The 19,989-nt window shown below is 39.8% G+C and overlaps 1 protein-coding gene and 1 long non-coding RNA gene across 2 annotated transcripts in view; both read right to left on the bottom strand.

The window, feature by feature from the left end:
* Positions 1-3,548: 3,548 nt before the first annotated feature.
* gsx1 (GS homeobox 1) lies at positions 3,549-5,884 on the bottom strand. The gene is made up of 2 exons (XM_038709225.1): positions 4,500-5,884; positions 3,549-4,397 (listed from the first exon to the last, which is right to left on the bottom strand). Exons 1-2 carry the CDS (start codon positions 4,876-4,878, stop codon positions 4,045-4,047), a joined length of 732 nt encoding a protein of 243 aa, XP_038565153.1. The 5' UTR covers positions 4,879-5,884; the 3' UTR covers positions 3,549-4,044.
* Positions 5,885-6,314: 430 nt separating this feature from the next.
* The window catches only part of LOC119895854, a 37,681-nt gene continuing 24,006 nt past the window's right edge, over positions 6,315-19,989 (bottom strand). Inside the window, exon 5 of the long non-coding RNA XR_005443116.1 lies at positions 6,315-7,965. This is a non-coding gene — a long non-coding RNA (uncharacterized LOC119895854). The remainder of the gene's footprint in view (positions 7,966-19,989) is intronic.

Raw genomic sequence — 19,989 nt, 5'->3', positions numbered from 1 at the left:
CATGTTGACATGTGACTGAAGGTGACAGGAGTCAAACGAATGAAAAAAAAGTGCACTGTAATTGTATCTAAATGTCACTAATATTTTGACCAAAAGGCCATTCCGAATCATTCATTTGGGAGCGGTGTTGGCGCTTGCAGAGGTCTCTTCCATGTCTGCGCAGTTCATTATTTCCCGACCTTTGACACTGCTTGTGTATGGGCCGAGAATTAAGAAGGCGAATTCCCAGCACACTGAAAAAGGCAAGCAGAGCACGGTGCGCGAGTTGAATATTCAATTAGAGAGAGAGAGTGTGTGTGTGTGTGTGGGGGGGGGGGGGGGGGCTGCGTGCCAGTCCTTCATCTTACATTACTGATTAGCTGTTAAACAGATTATAAACAGATGACTGGGTGCAAATGTTGCAGCAGAAAGCAGTCGGAGTTCAAGGAAATGCCGAGCGGTTTCCTTCCCCGCCACTTCAGCAGTTTGAATACACTTCATCACCACGAACAAGCTCCATATCTAAACATGTTGCTGTTCAGCCTTTACCACTAAAACCACAGTCATTAAAAAAACATCATGGGCAACTGAAACTGTTTCCAGTCCATGGATGCAGGTCGACTTGCTGGATGAAGCTCTGCTAAAATACACCAGAAAAAAACTGTTATATGATTATAAACACGCTTAATATTTAGCCTTCCTGGTGTTGATGCAAAAGTAAAACACTTGCCTTTTTCAGTTCACACAAACATGCTCACATATCTATATTTATATCAGTAGCCTCATCAATTGCCTCAACAGCTGCACGCGAAATAAAAAAAGCCACTAAAGTAATGAAATTTGAAGATAAAAGTGTATTAAACCATTAAATGCTTGTTTAAAAAATATCCCCTTGAAAACAGTGCCTCGTCTTCCAACAATAACTGTGCTCTACATTCACAAGCGAGGTTGGAAGCCTGGAGCAGCAGGCGTTTGTCCCTTAAAAAACGACTAAACAAACACGTTATAAATGCACTAAAGTGTTTAAAAGTTAACAAACTATATTGTTAAACTTTGCAGGTTAACATGTTAGGTTTACTAAACACATTTACTAAGCTGGATATGTTGAAAGTAGTTGAATGTGCAGTGCCACAGCAAGCCACGCGGGTCCAAAAGAGCTCTCATTGAGAAGCCACGTGTCCGTTTCCAAAGCCTCTCCAACTTAACCACCTCCTTTGTACGACTAACCCACATCGGCAGCGTCCCTCCACATAAAGGGATTTGCAATTTCAAGATATTTCAGCTTAAATGTTTTTGACAGTTCCCTCGCTTTTACCTCGGCTTGGTTATTTTAACTGTGCCAAATGGGTCACCTTGGGTTGCTGTCTGCGCGCAAAGGGCTTTTGCGCGCATTCAGTCTGAATTTTTTCCAACTTTCCTTGACGGGGAAACCAGCTGCTGGTCGTGAAAAGACGGCTTATTAATTGTCCTTTGTCATGCAGAATTGCTTGATTTCTAAAGAAACGTACAAAGGCTCTTTTTCAGGATTCAAGTATTTTGTTTCGTGCGTATTTTCAAACCATCGAATCAGCTGCAGCGCTGCGCCGTCTACCAGACTCTCAGGTACTGACTGCCTGCTCCCTTTGTCCCCTTTTAATGCTGTTGTAAATCGTGCAGACTGATTTGTTACAAGCTGTTCTTTTAATCTGATAGATAAGAGACATGTCAAAGAAAAGCCGTAAATAAAAAATTAGCCAGAATAAAGACAAGGGCGAGTCTGCTAGATGGGCGCCTGTTGACTCAAGCGGCTCTCCAGCGTCAGGGGAGCCCTCTCCTCAGCTCCGTCAAGGTTACGTCCACAATTCCCTTTTCTTCTTTTTAAAAAGACACCGTAGTCCTTTTTGCTTCAATGAATTGATCGGCACAAAATTAAGAATAAATAAATTGAGCATTTGGAGCACCGAGCGTATAAGCTCCCCCAGGGCGCATACCCCCGGGCTATTGAATGGATAAAGGGCGCTTTGCAGAAGACGTTGTGAGCAAAATGGGGCTCTTTGGTGCAATTAACAAAATAGTCTAATCCCATATCTTAACAAATGCAAATAGTAGAGTTTTGTTAAATGGTTAAGTGAACAATTAAATGAAAGTTTACAAGTGAAACTTCACATCCAAAAAAAGGCACGCTGGTGCAGATAACGTGCTGTACGCAATTTAAGAACAGTTTTTACTCCCTTTAAAAAAAGTCTAGAGATACTTTTCTAAGGAAGCCAATATAATTTAAAGCATATTCAACATAATAAATATAATTTTAAGAACCGAAGCCTCAGTCAGAGAGAAGCTGTACCGGTGCGTAAAATAGGCGAACAAAACTGGAACTATACGCTGATAAGTAAGTCCTGGTGTGGTCTTTTTGGAGATGTTTTAATGACATATTTTTAACTTCAGTAAAAATATACATATCGACCTTTACACTCTTTTTAGATTAATTTGAACCAGAATAAACAACAAAAGTATTTTGCCTAAAAGACCAAATTTATGTTTGAGGATGCAATGTATCATTTGACTTTGCATAAACAACTATTCATTTTATGTATTGAATGATTTGCAATAAAAATCACATTATATGCTAATTAATAATTACGTTCTTTTAAGAATAATAGTGACTCAGTTGAAGAGGCTTGTATTAGATCTGAAACACACCTGGAGCTCATAAAACCGAGAATAAACTTGAGCACACTACTGCGCTAACAATAAGAACAATATGGGTCATGAAAACCAAACTGTGTCTTTTCCTCATTTATCTTCATGTTAGATCGATATCTTAAGATATGCACACTCCTGACGCACCATTATACACCCACAGTGATTATTAACTCGGTCACACGAGACGGATCATTTCAGGGATGAAACTTGAAAAGAGCCCCAAAGGGCCAGGCAGTGATATCTGGGCTGAGTGTCCCCGAGGGAAAGCACATAAAATGACCACATAACAAGGTATTCTTCACATCTGATTGACAGATTATTGAGCATTTGATTTACTCGTCCATGATGGAGTTCAGTTCTTATGGCCTGATGTGCTCCTTCAAGACACACAAGCACGTTTTGTTTGTCTGTAGTGTGTTTTTGTCCTCCCTAGTGTCTGTTTTTTTTTTTTTTTTGGTTCTTTGAGCAAAAATGATCAACCTCGCCAGTTACTTTTTTATATAGTTTTCTCCTCGTAGCCTGGATATCAAACACCTCTTGAGCACAACTCAACCGTTATGTAAGAGAATATTAAAATATATATTTTAAATGGCAAAGAATCTTACAATATACGTCTGAAATAATGCACTGCGCGTCGCCACACACAGCGCAACCAGTGAGTTTAAACGTGTGCGGATGTATTTCATGTCACCACTTTGACCAAAGACTTTCACATAGTATGTGGCATCATCTGTGTGTCTCCTCATAGCACCATTTTTTTTTTTAAAACAATGTATAATTGTATGTCCAAACGGCTAATATCAACACGAGTGGAGCGCGCCACTGCGCACTCAGTGGTGCGCAAAGACCAAAATATGTTATTCACACGACAACGCTGTCTGCCGCTCAGAAATATTTTTTATTTAAGTATCAACATTTTTAAATAAATAAATATTTTTCAATTACACTGAAGATATAATTTCAGAGTTATCTCCATTTCTTTCCAGCTTTCCATATTTGAAGTCACAGTTCCATCCACATAGAATGAATCTAACCAGTATAGTCACCATGTATACAAAATACTGTATCCCCAAAATACTAATAAACAATGTTGCTATTGTTTCATTTTTTTGTTTAGTTTTTTTGTCATTTGGGTTTCTCTTTACAAATGTGCCTATCATACTCATCGGATTGGCAACAACAAATGGACCGTTTTCAGAAAAAAACTACATACAAAACGTACAACATGTATACAGCTATACAATAATTCAGGGCAATTCCCTGATTAAATATTCTGTTTCTATGTACAAGCGACTGAACACAAGTGGATCAGTCTCTCTCTTTTTTTGGCTGTATTGAAAATCATGAGGACCAAAATATTTTAAATGGGAGGCAGGGGAGAGTTCAGGGGGAGACAGAGAGGTCCACATCCTCCTTTTCGGACGAGGAGGGAGATATGGGAATGTCATCCTCCTCTTCCTCCGAGCATCTCGCGGTGGACAGGGAAGAGCATTTGCAGTTATGTGATCCAGTCCTTTGGCCGCTGCTTTTGCCCTCCTTTTTGTGCTTCACTCTGCGGTTCTGGAACCAGATTTTCACCTGTTTCTCAGACAAGTTCAGGTATGTGGCGATCTCGATGCGCCGCAGTCTGGAGAGGTACATGTTGGATGTGAACTCTCGCTCCAGCTCCAAAAGTTGTGTGCTGGTGAAGGCTGTGCGCATGCGCTTGCTGCTCTGAAGTTTGCTGTTGCTGTTTTCTGTGGGGAAAAAAGAGAGAATGTCAGCCACAGAAATATTATGAAAACAGGTGGAATGTGTCTTCGTCCACTCGATCAAACGTTAAAGCAGCCTCTACTCACCGATGGAGATGCAGTGGAACTGTCGCGGGTCTGGGACTGAGTACGCAGCTTGGTATATCCCTGGTCCGTGGCTGAGGTTGATGCTGTTGGATGAAGAGTGTTGCCTCGACAGAGCTGAGTGACAGTACTGTGAGCTGAATGGAGAAAAAGACGCCTTGAGGAGCGGCAGTGTCGGTGGTGACGGGTGGAGCTGGGACGCGGTCATGCACAGCGGGCAGAAGCACAGCAGCCCGGCTTTCCTGGAGTGGCAGGAGCCCGGCAGCCCGTGCGGATGGTGCGGCGAGTGCACGGCGTACGGGAATAAAGGTGGGTTATTCTCGTTCCCTTTGTCGTTGGCCTCCCTTAAAATCAAGGAATCCACGAGAAAAGACCTCGGCATGTTTGCGAACTTGTTGCTCAGCGTTGTTTGACGTTGAAGCCGGCGCGTCGTTGTGTCAGTCTGCTCTCCTCGGGACGGTGGACAGCGAAGTGGTGCTGAAGGCGCACCGACGCTCCTTAAATAGCCGCCGTGGACTCGGTTCGGCCATGTGACGGTTACGCTGTAAGCGGCAAAGAGCTCTCAATAGGGTTTTGTGCCTTTCTCTCGGCATTCCCACTGCACGCTTCCCCATTATTTCACTTGTTAACTAAATGAACTGCATAATGTAGTCTATTCTTGTCAGCCCCACCCACGCCGCAAGAGGCGGCACTGCCCATTCTCCCTTTTATCATCACTCTCATTTTATCATAGAGCACAGCTTAAATGCGCGAGAGAAAACGTTTCTGTCAAATTCGGAAAGCCAGTATATGTATTCAAGTTTTGTTTTAGCCATTAAGCAGCCTATTAGGTACGTGTATGATGGTCCTCATCGAGTGTGTACAACCAAGGCGTGAAGGAGAAAACTTTCAGAAATATTTACACCTGTTAATGTAACTACATTTATTATCAATTACAGAACCATTTCCCGTCGGTGCTTTTAAAACTAAAGGTTCATTATGCCCATATCTGGTGAGATTATGAGAAACCAGTCAAATGTATAAACAGTTGCATGCGTGTTATCTTTCTGAATAAATGCCAACCATTCTTTTGAATGAATTGTTTGTTGCACATGTTAATTTATTTGCGCGACAGGTCTTCTTCTTCTGCACCTGTGTGGCTACTTTACTGACAGTGTTGAGCGCAACAGCTGCATGTAAAGTTTATGCATATCCATTTTAAGGTTAATGTGTCATTTCTGGGCACAAAAAAGGGACAAGTCATTGCCTGAAGGCAGTGCTGTTAAAGAGCAGTGATTAATTCCTTTGCTCGGGCCCCTGCAGAGTCGGGGGAAAGAATATGTAAAAATAACCAGGTTTTCACTCTGCGGCCCTTATTGAATGTCATTGTGGAGGGGTTTCAATGAGAGAGAAAGAGAGTCGAATTAAAGTGTGTGACAGCGGCGGATAGACGCAACAAAGGCGACTCTGTCATAGAGGAGCCCAGTGCGCTGCGCGTGAAGCCCCCGCCTCGCGCTCTGATTGAATTAAGTAATAGGAAAACATTTTCTTTCACTTTAAGGCTCTCTGAACAAGACCTTCAAAGGGACGGGACTCGTAATGTGTGAGTAAATAGTGCAATATGATTTCTTTTCCTTACGATGTTTAAATGTTTCCTATTTATTAAGCAGCCAGCACAAAACAAAGTCTGTTGATATCTTTAAATTAAGGGTAGGCCTAAATTTGACATCATAGACTCAACGCCTCGGGACGTTGTGTTAGATGGGGGCAATGATGGCGCTAAGATAGTCTACACAAAGTTATTGCAGAGCTACATCCTTGTGTTTAACATGGGTTTTGCTTTATTATTCGCACTTTCTTTGTATAGTAGTATTTGGAGTTAGCCTCTTTAATTACTGACAAAACGTAGCCTACCTTGTCGTCCGCTGAGGTGTAGGCCTATTGTTTAGGCCTACATGTCATCTGATTTAGGCTTTCCTTCCCACAAATTGTCCAGCGATTTAGCTCTTCAGCTCCAAAAGCATACCCACATGACCGTGTGCTGCTATCTGTTTTTTACTCATAAAAGAGGCCTAATGTGCTCAGCTTCACACCACTAATCTTCCATAAAGGCTGGACCTGTAATTAGGCGCGCCATTAAAATTAGGAGCAGTTAAACCCTTCAACAAGACAAAATATCTGCCGGAATGACTGCTATATCTCCGAGAGCCACTTTCATTGTTGTTTTATTATAGTCTATCCTTTCATTTTCTCCCATCAATTAGCCATTAACTAGCCTAGTCTGTCAATTTTGTTGCACACTGAAACATGTAGGTAAACACAAATCTATCGCTTTTATTCAGATTCTTATTTAGCCTAGTTAATGACATGTTTTCATCATACCTTATAAAGCGCTTTTATTTTCACGAGGAGTTTGCCTGACCATGTGCTTAAGCTCAAAATTAAACAGGCAAAATGTGTAATTTTATGGCTCTGAACACTGCAGATTTAAAACTTATTTTCACCCACCTCTTTTTTTGTTCACAGCGGCAGGACGGCGGTGGCAGCTTGATGTATTGCTTAACATAAAGATGTTATCAAAGGCCCTAATTTTCAAATTATGTACAGCAGTCACCCCGTGGATAGGAATAGAGGTTTCATGGGTCGTCACGCAGGGAGGCTCATCCTAATTTGCAATCCCAACTGGAGACTGACAAATAGTTTTGACCTCCCTCTGCAGGCGCGGGCCAGAAGTGCAAAGAATCTCATTCTCCATAATCACTTGTTACTGAGATAAATAATGGAGGGAAATAGCCCACTCACATTACAACAACTCTATTACATTTTTTTGCTCTAGTTCCAAGCTAAAAAAATACATTTATAGCCACTTATGATAAGGTTCATGTATCATCATATCCATATCTGTGTTTTCCCTCACAAACCAATGATCCAGACTAATTCAGCACAGCTTGGTGTGTTCTGTAACTAGCATACAGCTGTGGGTTGGTAAAGCTTCTTAACGTTACTGTTTGATAGGGGGGATAGCAATGCCTCTGAAATAGTAAATTATTTATAAGATATTAAGTTGGAACAATTGCCATCACTCAAGTTCATCCCCGATGATAACACTGACCAGTGCCTGCTGTGCCATTGGAGAAGCACATTTTCAGGGGCTTTTATGCAATTATACCCAAAGATCTCGTGCCTGATGACATAAAGAGAGCAGTCTGTTTATGGAGATGTAGTCAATATCTCCTTTTCTTTTTGGTATGAATAATTCATAGTTTAAGACACTATCCCCCCTCACTTAATACGTACACACACTTAAACACCCACACATCTCTAATACAAATGATGGTTTTAGCTGACAGTGTAACAGGATTTAAGGTCCCAGTGGGGTTTGGCCCAGCCGTGGATGGGCGCTGTGACTGTCGACGTGACACAGAGGGCCGGCTGCCCCTCCTAATCTCCCCCTGAGGCAACATCACAGACTGCAGATCCTGCTGCACCTCTATGGACACACAAAGGTCTGATTATCATTCATATGCTCACCAGAAACACCAGTCCAATAGATAACAGATGACACATAAGTACCAGCTGAATGGTGCAATATGTTTAGGCTGCTGGAGTCTATAGGGACTAATGAATCCTTAAGAGAGAGGGAGACTGACAAAGAGACGCAGCCAGTTGAGGTACCATGATGTGACAGATATTAAGGCTCTACAGGTGAACTCTCGTGAACCAGAGGAATCTAAATGCTAAATGTTTTTTTGGTGTAAATATAAGGTATACAGTTCTATGTGTTTTGTCATGCTGAACAGTGACTGATGATATCTAGAAAGTGGAGGCGTTGCAGTGATTATTTTTGGAAAGAGGAGATATTTAAGTGACCATTTCAAGATGATAATTATGTAAAAGTGCTGCTTAACTCAGCATGGCCTCGCAATTAAACAGATCAAATGGCATTTTTACTTTAAAGTTACAAGAAACATTTGGCACCCATCAAAATTAGACACGTTGACATTTTTCAACACAAAAGAAATAGTTTTCAAATGCTCATTTTAAAAATAAAGATATTTTACATATTGTGGTTAATGTGGTTTTTGTGTGCTCAAAAATGTATGTTGTCAGCAATAACCATGTTTCCCTTCATCAGTGCTAAATCATTATACTTAAGAGGCAGAGGCCCAAATACAGGCTTTTTACTATGCTGTTGACATATGGTCACCTCTTAATTTAAAAAGGGTTAATCAGTTCCAGTTCAGAAGAGACCAGGATCAGAACTGTATTCAAAAGGACTCAAGGATTGAAACTATTTTATTTCGGATTTGTCAGTTTCTTTCTTGTGCACAAATTCGCTCTATGAGAAATTAGCATCCGCACACTCAAAGCAGTGCAACAATCTTTTTAATTAGTGAGCTTTCGGTCAGAGACCTTCTTTAAGGCAAGAACAGGTAGCAAGTGAATGCAGCAGTACATAAGGTTAAAAGAACATCACTTGATTAGCCTTAATGCAGAACACTTGTGTCAATCAGTTTAACTTGTATGACTAAACATCAAGGGGATTGTAGCCCTGGGTATGATGGACTACAAGTGTCTATAGAGACTGTCAAGAACTCCTAAGCACATCAAGTACACCAAATTCACAATATACACAACAAAATAGAATACACAACAATGGAGGCTTTTGCCTTCATCAAGCATACAGAATATAGAATCTATTACTGTTTATTCATCGCGACACACTCACTACAAAATCCTCATGTCGACCCAGTGGTTGCAATGTTCCTACAGAGTGGATCCAAAAAAGGTCTCTCTGCATAACCTCCTGTCAACATCACCCCCTCTATGAAGAGTAATCTGCACTATGCCCTGGAACACTGAGTAATGTTTTTCTTTTTTGGTCCTTTTTTATAAAAGGTCCGATCTAGATTTTGATAGAGCAATGTGGTGAGTGTCATCTACACATTGAGTTAAATAACCTCTTTCTAAGAAGTGTTGTTTCATCTCCAGGGCCTTCTCGATGACGTGTTCATCAGAATGGCAGAGGCGTCTTAATGTGTAAAATTGTCTTTTAGGTATGCCATATTTTAGAATTTTAGGGTCTGTGTCTTTCTTATATAGTGAGGTAATAAGGCTCACATTATTTAACTCAATACACATATCAAGAAATGCTCAGGAGTAGGGCTGGGCGATATGGCCAAAAATGTTATCACGATTAATGAAAAAAACTTTTTATTTCATTCGATATCGATAATTATCACGATAAATGTCAAACCATTATTTCTCTCAGGTTTAAAGGCTGATTTTTGATCCTGCGTGAATATTGAAAAAAACAGATGGTTAATTGTGGTGTTAAACATTTCTTCATGGTCAGAACGTACAAACAGTGGATCACTTCATAAATCTGAGGTAGAACATTCAAAACTATATATAAGTTTTTTCAGTGCCTTTTTCCCAAAATAAATATCTTAACAGAAAAATTAAGTGCTAATTTGTTACGATTCAAATGAATTAAATCATTTATTGATGATATATTGAACATTTGTTATAGTGTCATTAAGGAAAATTATATTGCGATAATTATCATTATTGTTTTATTGCCCAGCCTTATTCAAGAGTGAATTTTAAATCAGGATTACAACCATTTAGATATGAAACACATTCCAACAGTTCCTGAAATGGGCATCCAAATATCCAAGGAAGGTTAAGATCAAGGGCAACTGGACTGGCTGAAGAGACTTAAAGACGTTTTGTCTCTTATCTGTCAGATGGCAGATCTGATTCTGCAAACACTCATACACAATATGAAAATCTACCACAAATCAGCTAACTAATAAAGATACATAGGCAGAACCTAAGAAGCCTCTGGGATGAGTGACAAAATGTCTTCAAGTATCTTCAACCAGTCCAGTTGCCCTTGATCTTAACCTTCCGTAGAAAACTGTGACTGAGAATCTTCACAGATCATCCACATGTCTGTACCATTTGAGAAATGTGTAGAGACAAATACGTGCTCAAGAAGATAAAAGTCTATCTAGTCCTCTCATGGGATATGTTTGTATAAAGGCTATGGTATCAGGTTGATCTTTAATTTCTTAATTTAGGTACCAGGGTATAGAGCAGATTACTCTTCATAGAGGGGGTGATGTTGATAGAAGGTTAGAGAACCACTGGCTAGACATGAGGATTTCACTATGAAATAACTGTAAAACTTGTTGTTCATCATTCCCAGGACTAGAATTCCATTTATGTTAAACCACACAAGCTGAACTGATTATTGCATAAGTGTTCTGCGTTAAAGCTAAACAATTGATATTATTTTAACCTTTTTTACCGCTGCATTCACTTGCTACCTGTTCTTGCTCAGTAATTAAAAAGCGTTTAGCACAATTTTGAGTGAGTTTGAAAGTGAGCAAATACATTAATGTTTGTTAAGGGGCTAACTGAAAACATAGGATATGTTGTTGTTTTTTTATCTGTGGCACATCACAGAAAGCCTGTGGTTGACTATTGGAGCCACACTTTTTATTTGTTGTTTTGACACCCATACTTGTTTTGTTGTGACCAATTTCTGCTGAACTGTTTCTATATTTCTTTTTTATAGGAATTGCAGGGATTAAGATAGCTATTAAGATAGTGACAGCTGTAGAAAGTCAAAGGGAACATACTGTAACTTTGTAAATTCTTAATAGCAGCACAGAACATTTTTCCAGCAGAGTTAAAGTTTGCAGCTACTAAAATCCTGGGTGCTAGTTGTTCCCAAATCATAATGCAGCCAGCAGTAGCTTCAGATCCATCTATAGACAAGGTCAACAGTGCAAAGGTCAAGTCCAATATTGGTGATTAAGCTGAGATGAGCAACAAAAGGAGGATACTAGAATGATGACATCAGTTACAGTGAAAGTGGTAAAAATAAGAGATTGTCTAGTCTGTGGTGCACAAAGTAAACACATTATGGTTGATGGGGGCCGCACAATTCTTCATAATATGAAGAACCTGTTCTTATTCAGTGTGGGGGAGTAACTAGATACATGTAATTTAGTAACATAATTTAATCACAAAATAAATGTAACTGTAATTGGTTACAGTTACTGGGATAAAATGTGTAATTAAATTACAGTTACTTCTGAAAATGTTCATGGTTACATTTGGAGTTACATCTGAACATATTCTGTAAAACGATAGGCTGTTTGTTGAGTAATATTAATTTTGTTGTTTTTCATGTGCACAATGTCTTCATTTGCTATGTCCAGCCACAGCCATTTAGTAAAGTTTGATGCCACTCTGATGTTGATTGCTTCTCATGTTTGAATTTGTAAAGTAATTAAATGTAATAAGTTACATTATCATTAAACTTTGATAAAGTAATTTAAATAGTTACACTATTACTACTTATAATTACTTATAATAATTCTGACTTTACATAACTGTCATTCTTTCACAATATTTTTGTCTGTGGTTATTTACATGTTTTGTTATAATTTGAACTGTGTTGCTTTGCTACATTGGGAACCCCATTAATAATACAAAGCAGAGCCACCCAATAACACACCCTCTAATCACCAGCGATCTGAACACTATCACTCTCATCTTTACCTGTTTGATATTACAAGTCAGTATCTTAAAAATAGTACAAGATAGAGGCACAAGATTCAAACACTAAGTTGCCAGTGAGCTGCTATTTGCTGCCTCGCTCATTTGTACATTTAATGTGTATATAAATGTTCAGTTACATGTGATACAAAACTCTTCCAGTGAAAAGCAAAAGGCCACGCTGCACACTGAAACATCTCTGCATGAGTGAACATGACAAATGATGGATCATAAGTCACACTGTCACAAGTCAGAGCTGCGGTACTTTGTAAAAATCCCGTAGCAACCTACATCGTGCAGAGCTGAGAAAATGATTCAAAGCCCGACAGTGTAGAAAGATCAAAGGTGTGATCACAAAAAGTCACTTCTGCAATCACTAGTGTTGGAAATTTCACCTTTAACAAAACTAAAAGACATAGGTTACAAGTCACTACTAATTATTGTACTTAAATTGTGTTTCAAATGAAAAGAGAACCACCCAACATGAAGTGCCACTCATTCACATTTTTATGCAAATGGTGTAAAACTCACAAGCAGCACGGAACTGCACGAGTTGAGAAGCACATCTTGTACAAAACATACATTCGTGTTTTTCATGCTTTTTCTCCTGATGATTAATCTGAGTGCTGAATTTATGCCTTGTGAATTTAAGACTCTGATATGACTGACTGATTCTGACCCTGATGTGGTTGAGTCCATGTCAAGTGCTGCACCTAGTGCTAGGTGCGACCTTGCAGCCATGACAGTCTCAGCCCTGACAGCTTCAGTGAGACAGAGAGAAAAACAGATATCTGAGCCATGTTGCAGCTAAAGTTCTGTTCAATAATGTTAAAAATGAACACTCTCTGAAAGAAGATTGTTTTTGTTTTCAAGATGTTTGGTTCTCGTTGGGGGCGACACAGTGGTGTGGAGTTTGCATGTTCTCCCTGTGTGTGCGTGGGTGCTCCGGCTTCTTCCCGCCGTCCAAAGACATGCAGCCTAGGTTGATTGGTGACCCTAAGTTGTCCTTAGGTGTGAATGTGACTGGTTGTTTGTCTATGTGTGGCCCTGCAATGGATTGGCGACCTGTCCGGGGTGTACCCTGCCTTTCACCCAATGTCAGCTGGGATTGGCTCCAGCCCCTCGCGACCCTGTACGCAGGATAAGCGGTTGACAATGGATGGATGGTTCAGAGTTGTACTGTTTTTCCAAGTTGACTAGCAAGCAAATGTAGCAAAGTAAGAAATGTTACTGTGCTGATCTGCTGCATCATGCAGTTCAGTGATTGGGCTTCTTGCACCCGATTTTTAGAGTTTTCTGGTCTGCGCTCTCACTCCCAGTCTCCTTGCCACACCTCTAAACGATCTTTAATTAATGGGAGAGACAGAGAGAGATAGACACAGAGAATGAGGGAGGGAGGAAAGGAAGAGGATATAAGAATTTTAACTATTATTTAACTATAACTACAGTGTATGGGTAGACCAAAGTACGAGACAAATTAAAGTACTAAAAAAACATAAGCCTACTAATATCTTGACATTTATGCAAATAAATGTTACTGCATTTTCAAATAGTAAACGTATTTTGATGCAGTAAATTAAAATTTGTACACCTTTGTTTCCCATTTAGATTTTTTCTACAGAACGGCACTTTACCTTGACATTGCCTATATACCTATTTACCTCCAGCCTTTCTGATTTGTGTTTGTACATTTTAATACAACCGACTAGAAATCACTGATCTGGTAATATTTGCATTTTTGTGATTCATTTTACATCATCATGATCATCAATGCAAGTGAGTTAATTGGAACTGGCTCGCTTTGAAGCAAACAGTGGTTTACAGCAATTTTACATTCATAGCTCAGCAGAACGACACATGCTGTGGGTCCGGCCTGACGAGAATAAATGGGAAATAGATGCAACCCTGACAGTCTGGCCTCTCTAATGAGCCCATTTACATTTAAATGTGATGATGTTATGGGAACTAAAAATGGTCAAATGTCTTCCATGAACTTTACCAACTTCAGAGAAAGACAAACAGAACAAAGCGATGCCACTTGCCCACTGATGAATTTCCCAGCTGTGTTTCCTGACATGAAAGTTTCACCAAACGTCATACTTTCCTCATGAATTAATAATTAATAGAAATTGGGCTTTGCTCAAAAAGATTGTTAGAGAAGCTCCACAGAGCCATTAGAGGTCTAAATAGCTTTGGATGATTTCAAATTCCCTTTTGATGTAAATCGATTAGTTCTGCTATAGATATGTCTCAAACTTCTTCTTTGACTCTATTCATACAAAAGCCTTGAAATGCTCTTCAAAAGGGTTCGTTACCCTGCAGAGGTCAGTAGGCTATTACGTATGGCTGACTCACATATCTCCAAATCAGCAGACTTTTGGCCTAGAAATAACAGGTCAAACCAATGAATTTAATGAACCCTCCCAGACACAATGACTGCCTCTTGCCATTTGAACCCCAATAAAGGGATATGGGCAGGTCAGCAAGCTCTTTCAAGGGGTTTGTACACAAATGTGACAGAATGCAGTTGCTTCAGTGCTGACAAGTTGTTCAAAGTGCTGGGGATGTCAGTGATAGTGCCTTCGTCCACACTGCCCCCTTTGTTCCCTATTTTGTGTCTGTTCCTCTTTCATGAACAGCACCCCCCCCCCCCCCCCCCCCCCCAAGTACAAAAGCGAAAGAATGCAAAGCGTCTTTTGCGATGTTCTGTATGCCTCATTTCTCTCCGCTGAATGTTATGCTGTAGGCCAACAAGTAGGAGACTTTTATTGTGGAGAAAACAAAGCAGAATTACGGCGGAGAGCAACTTCTGATGGTGAGTCGCTACTCCTCCCTCCTTTTCACCATTTTACTTTTCTGATCCTCCCCTCTTTCAGGTTCCCCAACATTCATTGTCTTCATTTTCATTTTCCAGTGCTCTGATGTCTCCCATAGGTTTTCTTTGACGGCTAAGTTCAAAACGAACGTTTATGGGGTCGGAGAAAGTAGCTGACTTTCCAAAAAAGTTTTATTTTGAACATTTGCAAAGTATCCACATCAAGTATGTTTCCTTGATGTAGCTGCCGAGTTGTTTTGTGCTTGGTTGAGAAAAAACATCTTTAAACATATGGTATTTGTGTGTTCACTTAATTGAATCAATTGAAGGCCCATGGGAAACCACCAAGGGGGGTAAGGGTTAGGGAGGAGGGAGGTCAGAGAGTTAGAGGAGGAGGGAGGGGAGATAAACGCTCCAAAAACTACTCATGTAAAAATTAGTTACGAATTTTCAGCTCAGCAGTTCATTATTACCTCATACTCAGTGTGTGTCACTAAATAACAGGATGAGGATGAGCTCCAGGGGAAAAAAGTCTTAGAGGAAGCAGACTCTAAACCCCTGTGATTCCTTAAAGTTTATGGTTTTCTCATTAATGACCACCTGCAGTTTGGCCCATTTCCTCTCCATTCATGTCACATTAGCCTCCTTTCAGAAGTCACCATTGTTTTGGGACTGTTTTCATTTTCTCAGGGACACAATTGTTTGAATGTCAACACAAACATCTTAACTGTTTGACATTTTAAAACTAAACTGAATGTTGTGTCATTCTGTCCATGTTTCGGCCACATGATGAAGGGAAATAGGAGGATACATTTTGATGAAAAAAAGCAAAATAATTATTTTTTAAGTTTTAGTTTAAAGTGTTGAGATGGGCTACTTTTTTCAAATATTAGACTGTACCCACTCTCTAAAAGGATGGAGTTAAGATTGTTTCCTGGGTGAGAGCAACATTTCAGGGCAATGAATGAGAAATGTAGGGACATTTGCATAAGTAAGAACAGACCCTCTGTATGATTTTCATAACCCAATATCCCCTTTTCTTCTCGAATTTCTATTGCAGGCATTGTGATTTGGACTAAGCTTTTGTTTGATTTTGTTCCCCCCACTTTGTGGTTGTTGCATTTTCCTTCTCCCCCCACCCCCTCATCCTAATGACCTCTGCGACGGCTTTTTACTGCATCTCACACTCTGCTTTTCACCAAACTAGGAATATATGGCTCAGTCTCAACTTTCTCTAAAGAGTTATGACGTAAGCAGTGTGAAAAATTGGTTTAGGCTAATTCAATGTCTATATATGACCACACATGTGAGAGTTGATGTGATGACGGGTCACTGCCCATCTCACAGGGTCCCTCGGTTTTCTGCAGATGCGCTCTATTCAGGAGGCGACACGCGGCGGGACGCTGCTGGGAGGTAGTTACTGTTTCCCCATTACCATAGAAACAAACACGCTGGCTTTCAGCTGGTCTAGGCCAGGGGTCCACTGACACCAAGTTTCACACTACTCTAAGTCCTGACAAAACTCCAAATGGATCTCAGCACTCTGAATAATACCCATTTGTATGCTATGACACCCAAAAATAAAGAGGCCTCCTTTTTGGGATACTTGTTTTTAATCAATACAAGATGGGAAAAACACTTTGAAGAGTGACGCAGTCAAGTAAGAACTACAGCAGCTTACACACTGTGGATGTGGAATGCAAGCAAGAACTTATCAGCATCTAGGTTTTCAATTTAAGCTGTTTCCTCCAGCTGTTTGGACAACCTGTTGTCAGAAGCTTATTTTGCTTTCTTGTCAGGATTTACCTGAGAAGAGGTGACACTCTCATATCTGTGCGCTACAACCAGCTGCCTGTTACTTTAGCTTAGCATAAGGACTGGAAAAAGGGACAAACTAGTCAGTTCAATTTCTTTCTCGGCTAGTCCAAGTAATTTTTTACACCCTTGCTCTGCGCAACAGTGCGAGTTAAATGCCAGAATATTTCATTTATCTATCCTTAATGCATTTTGTATGGTATGAGTAATAATTGGGTGCTGTGGAAGGCAGCCTATAAGTTACAAGTCCATTGAAAAAACACACACTCTGAAACTGACACTGATGAGGGGTAAAGCAGTGAAGTAAATACTAAAGTTTACAATTTATGATGCCAACTACCAGCAACAGGTTAGCACTATCTAAAATCAATGTTTAGCTTGTCCAATAAAGAAAACAGTGTAGGTGCAAGCAATTTAATGTCTTTCCTTGTTTACATCCTATTTGCTCTCCACTTGTGAAATAATATATGATGTATATATTACATGGTAAGGATAATAATTGGGCATTGTGGAAGGTACAAGGTCAGAGTTCACAATTGATCCTCTCACCCCTGGCAGGTGCAGCACACAGGAGTGAGAGGAGGTGGCCCCTCATCTCTCCCACCTCTTCACGCTGCTCAGCGAGAGAAAGGGAGGAGTGTAAATGAGTGCACTCCAGAAAGCCATCACCTGCTCCCTCCACCCTAAAATCCCCGCTAACTCTGCCAGCCAGAGATATCCTACAACCACAGCTCAAATATCTCCAACTCCGATTAATGAGAGGGACAGAGAGAGACGGACACAGAGAGGGAGGGAGGAAGGGAAGGGGGAAATAAGAATTTTAACTATTAGCATCCATGCCGTGATTTTGTTTTTCATCTGTTTTGTTGGTATGAGTATGAACGCATTCATCGGCAGCAAAATGTACATTTGTCATGCCTATAGAGGGAATTGAATTGGACTGGATGGGGTATTGAGTTTGTGCGCACAGAAAGCCCACGGGTGAGGTTGTGTATTGATGGGTGCCCCTCCCAGCTTCTCCCAGATTCCCCCTCTATTGTGACTTTGAGTGAATGTATCCTCTTGCTAAGGGCACTGGAATGTGTCTTCTCAACTCATGTGATGGATGGGGCCTTGTTTTGCACTCCTCCGCCCCTCCCTCTGAATCCCTCTTTCTCTCCCTCAGCCTTTGACTCTTTCATCACATCCTTTTATTTGGCACCAATAAAAGTCAGTGATTCTTCATCAGCCGTTGTGCAGATCTGAGGGCCGCTGTTATTTTTCATCAGGAGTGTGTCACACATCACCATTCAGCCCTACCGTCACACAAATTCAGACACTGGCACAGAGGCAGAAGCAGGTGGAGATACACCATCAATGAATTAGTCAAATGAGACACTGGGCATATCCTTTAAATTTAATTTAAATACTTGGTTAATGTTGCTTAGTGGGTCTCTATTGCCATTTATGCACAAGGGTGAGTTATAATAGTAGTGGTAAAAAAAAAATACTAATACTACTTCTATCACTGTTTATACTAGTAAGTAAGTATAACTAGTAATAATAATAATGATGATAATAATTTAAAGAATGAAAAATAAATACAACTTAATACAAAAAGAAAGTGGCACAAAAAAGAATCTACAATAAAATAAAATCATAATACATGCTCTTTGTTGTATATTACATGTTTAACCAAAAATGTGAAACATTTCTAACCTTTCTGTGATCATCGGAGAAGTAAAGTAAAATAGAAAACATCCTAAATACTAGGAAGACAAACCACAGAGTAGAGTGAACACGCAGATCACATCACTTTCCAAAAAATGGCCCAGATCGAAAACTCATTCATACAAATAAACAAACATAAACCAACAGGAGCTACCAGAGCAGATTCATCTGATGTTCTGTGAGTCCGTCCTAAAGTCTTGACTCTCATATAGAGCTGACTGACTATATCCCTGAACTCATTATCACAATATTAATAAGGATTATTTTTCTGATGTTTATATGTATTACATAGTGGCAAATGTCCCTAAAATCACATTAAATGATTAATTAATAATTGTATGAAGCAATTAATTATATCCCACTCATATGTATTACAACCTGTAGTGCAGGTAGAACGATAATCATTCTACACGTTTCTGTTGTCCAAGTAAATGATTTGACTAAGATCAGTAAATGATTGTGATACTAAATTGTCTCCGGCCCTTCTCTCATGTTGCTCCAGTACTAAATGTATACCCTGGTCACTGAGACAGCCAGGACACAGGATTGTCTTTGTTTTTACCATCTGCTACTCTGTGAGCAGAAGATAAACAGAAACCATAAAACTACTGTTTTAACAAGTTTCATCATTAAAGCTCAGGCTGTCGTTACATTAAAACCTCACACAGCTTGGTTAAGGTCAATGTAACCGCCACTTTGCATCTCATTACAAAGCCTTTATTGGGGTGTATTATCAGTGTGCACAACATTTTTTTCTTAAAAACCTCTCAGGAGGTGATCTGATTGGACAAAGCAAAGCAAAGGTACTTTAGACAGTTCTCAGAGGATTTCTTTTCACCTTTTGCACATCCTGAAAAACACCTGACTTAATTTAACACACAGTGTCTAAAATGTTGCAGGTTGCTTTCTGTATTACAACTCAGTACAGCACTTCCTGTTCCAAAGGGACCAAATCTTTGCAAGAAACCTGTATCCAATAAACTTTTATGCCATAGTGTATTTTGTTTACAATGTATTTTACCTCCCACATATCTATTATTTTCCTGTTTTTCTCCTGTTTGCAGTGTAACAACCCAAGATCCCTCACACTCAGACATTACTTCCCAACGGTGGCCTTGTGGAAAGCAAGAGTGTCTCTATTTAAAAAGTATTATTCAACAGAGTTGTTACATAAGAAGCTCTAAACAGGAGTCAGGCCTGGCAAAAATGAATCATCGGCTCAGTCATCATGTCAAACAACGATCCTCTGGCACTCACAGCACTTCATGACATTTTACACAATCTAAAAAGACTCATACACATCTAAATACAGGCACAAGTATCACTTAGATGAATATTAACACATTTTACTGCAGCTTTATGCATGGACACATAAATGTCAACACTAACCACAGTAATTGTAAGCAACCCATAGCAATTGATGATTATGCATTTAAAAACCTCATAAACATGCCAACAAGATATTATGATTCTGGACTCACTTATCATTAGTTGGGATAACATATTGGCATTATTGGATGAGTGTGATATTATCAAAGTAAACGTTAACGTATTTTCAAACGCAAGTCATACAATAAATTAACAGTACCGACTATATAC

Source organism: Micropterus salmoides, unplaced genomic scaffold (assembly GCF_014851395.1).
Source record: "Micropterus salmoides isolate LMB-PRFRI ecotype aquatic unplaced genomic scaffold, ASM1485139v1 Ms_hic_scaffold_9, whole genome shotgun sequence".
Classification (NCBI taxonomy): Eukaryota; Metazoa; Chordata; class Actinopteri; order Centrarchiformes; family Centrarchidae; genus Micropterus; species Micropterus salmoides.
The sequence above is the reverse complement of the archived record's forward strand: the minus strand, read 5'-3'. Positions and strand labels throughout refer to the sequence as shown.

What these genes read in the sequence shown, in the direction of transcription:
- gsx1 (XM_038709225.1), bottom strand. Translation starts at nt 4,878, where the DNA reads ATGCCGAGGTCTTTTCTCGTGGATTCCTTGATTTTAAGGGAGGCCAAC. An exon ending in GTTCCACTGCATCTCCATCG is followed by an intron (nt 4,398 to 4,499) that starts GTGAGTAGAGGC and finishes TTTTCCCCACAG; the next exon opens with AAAACAGCAACAGCAAACTT.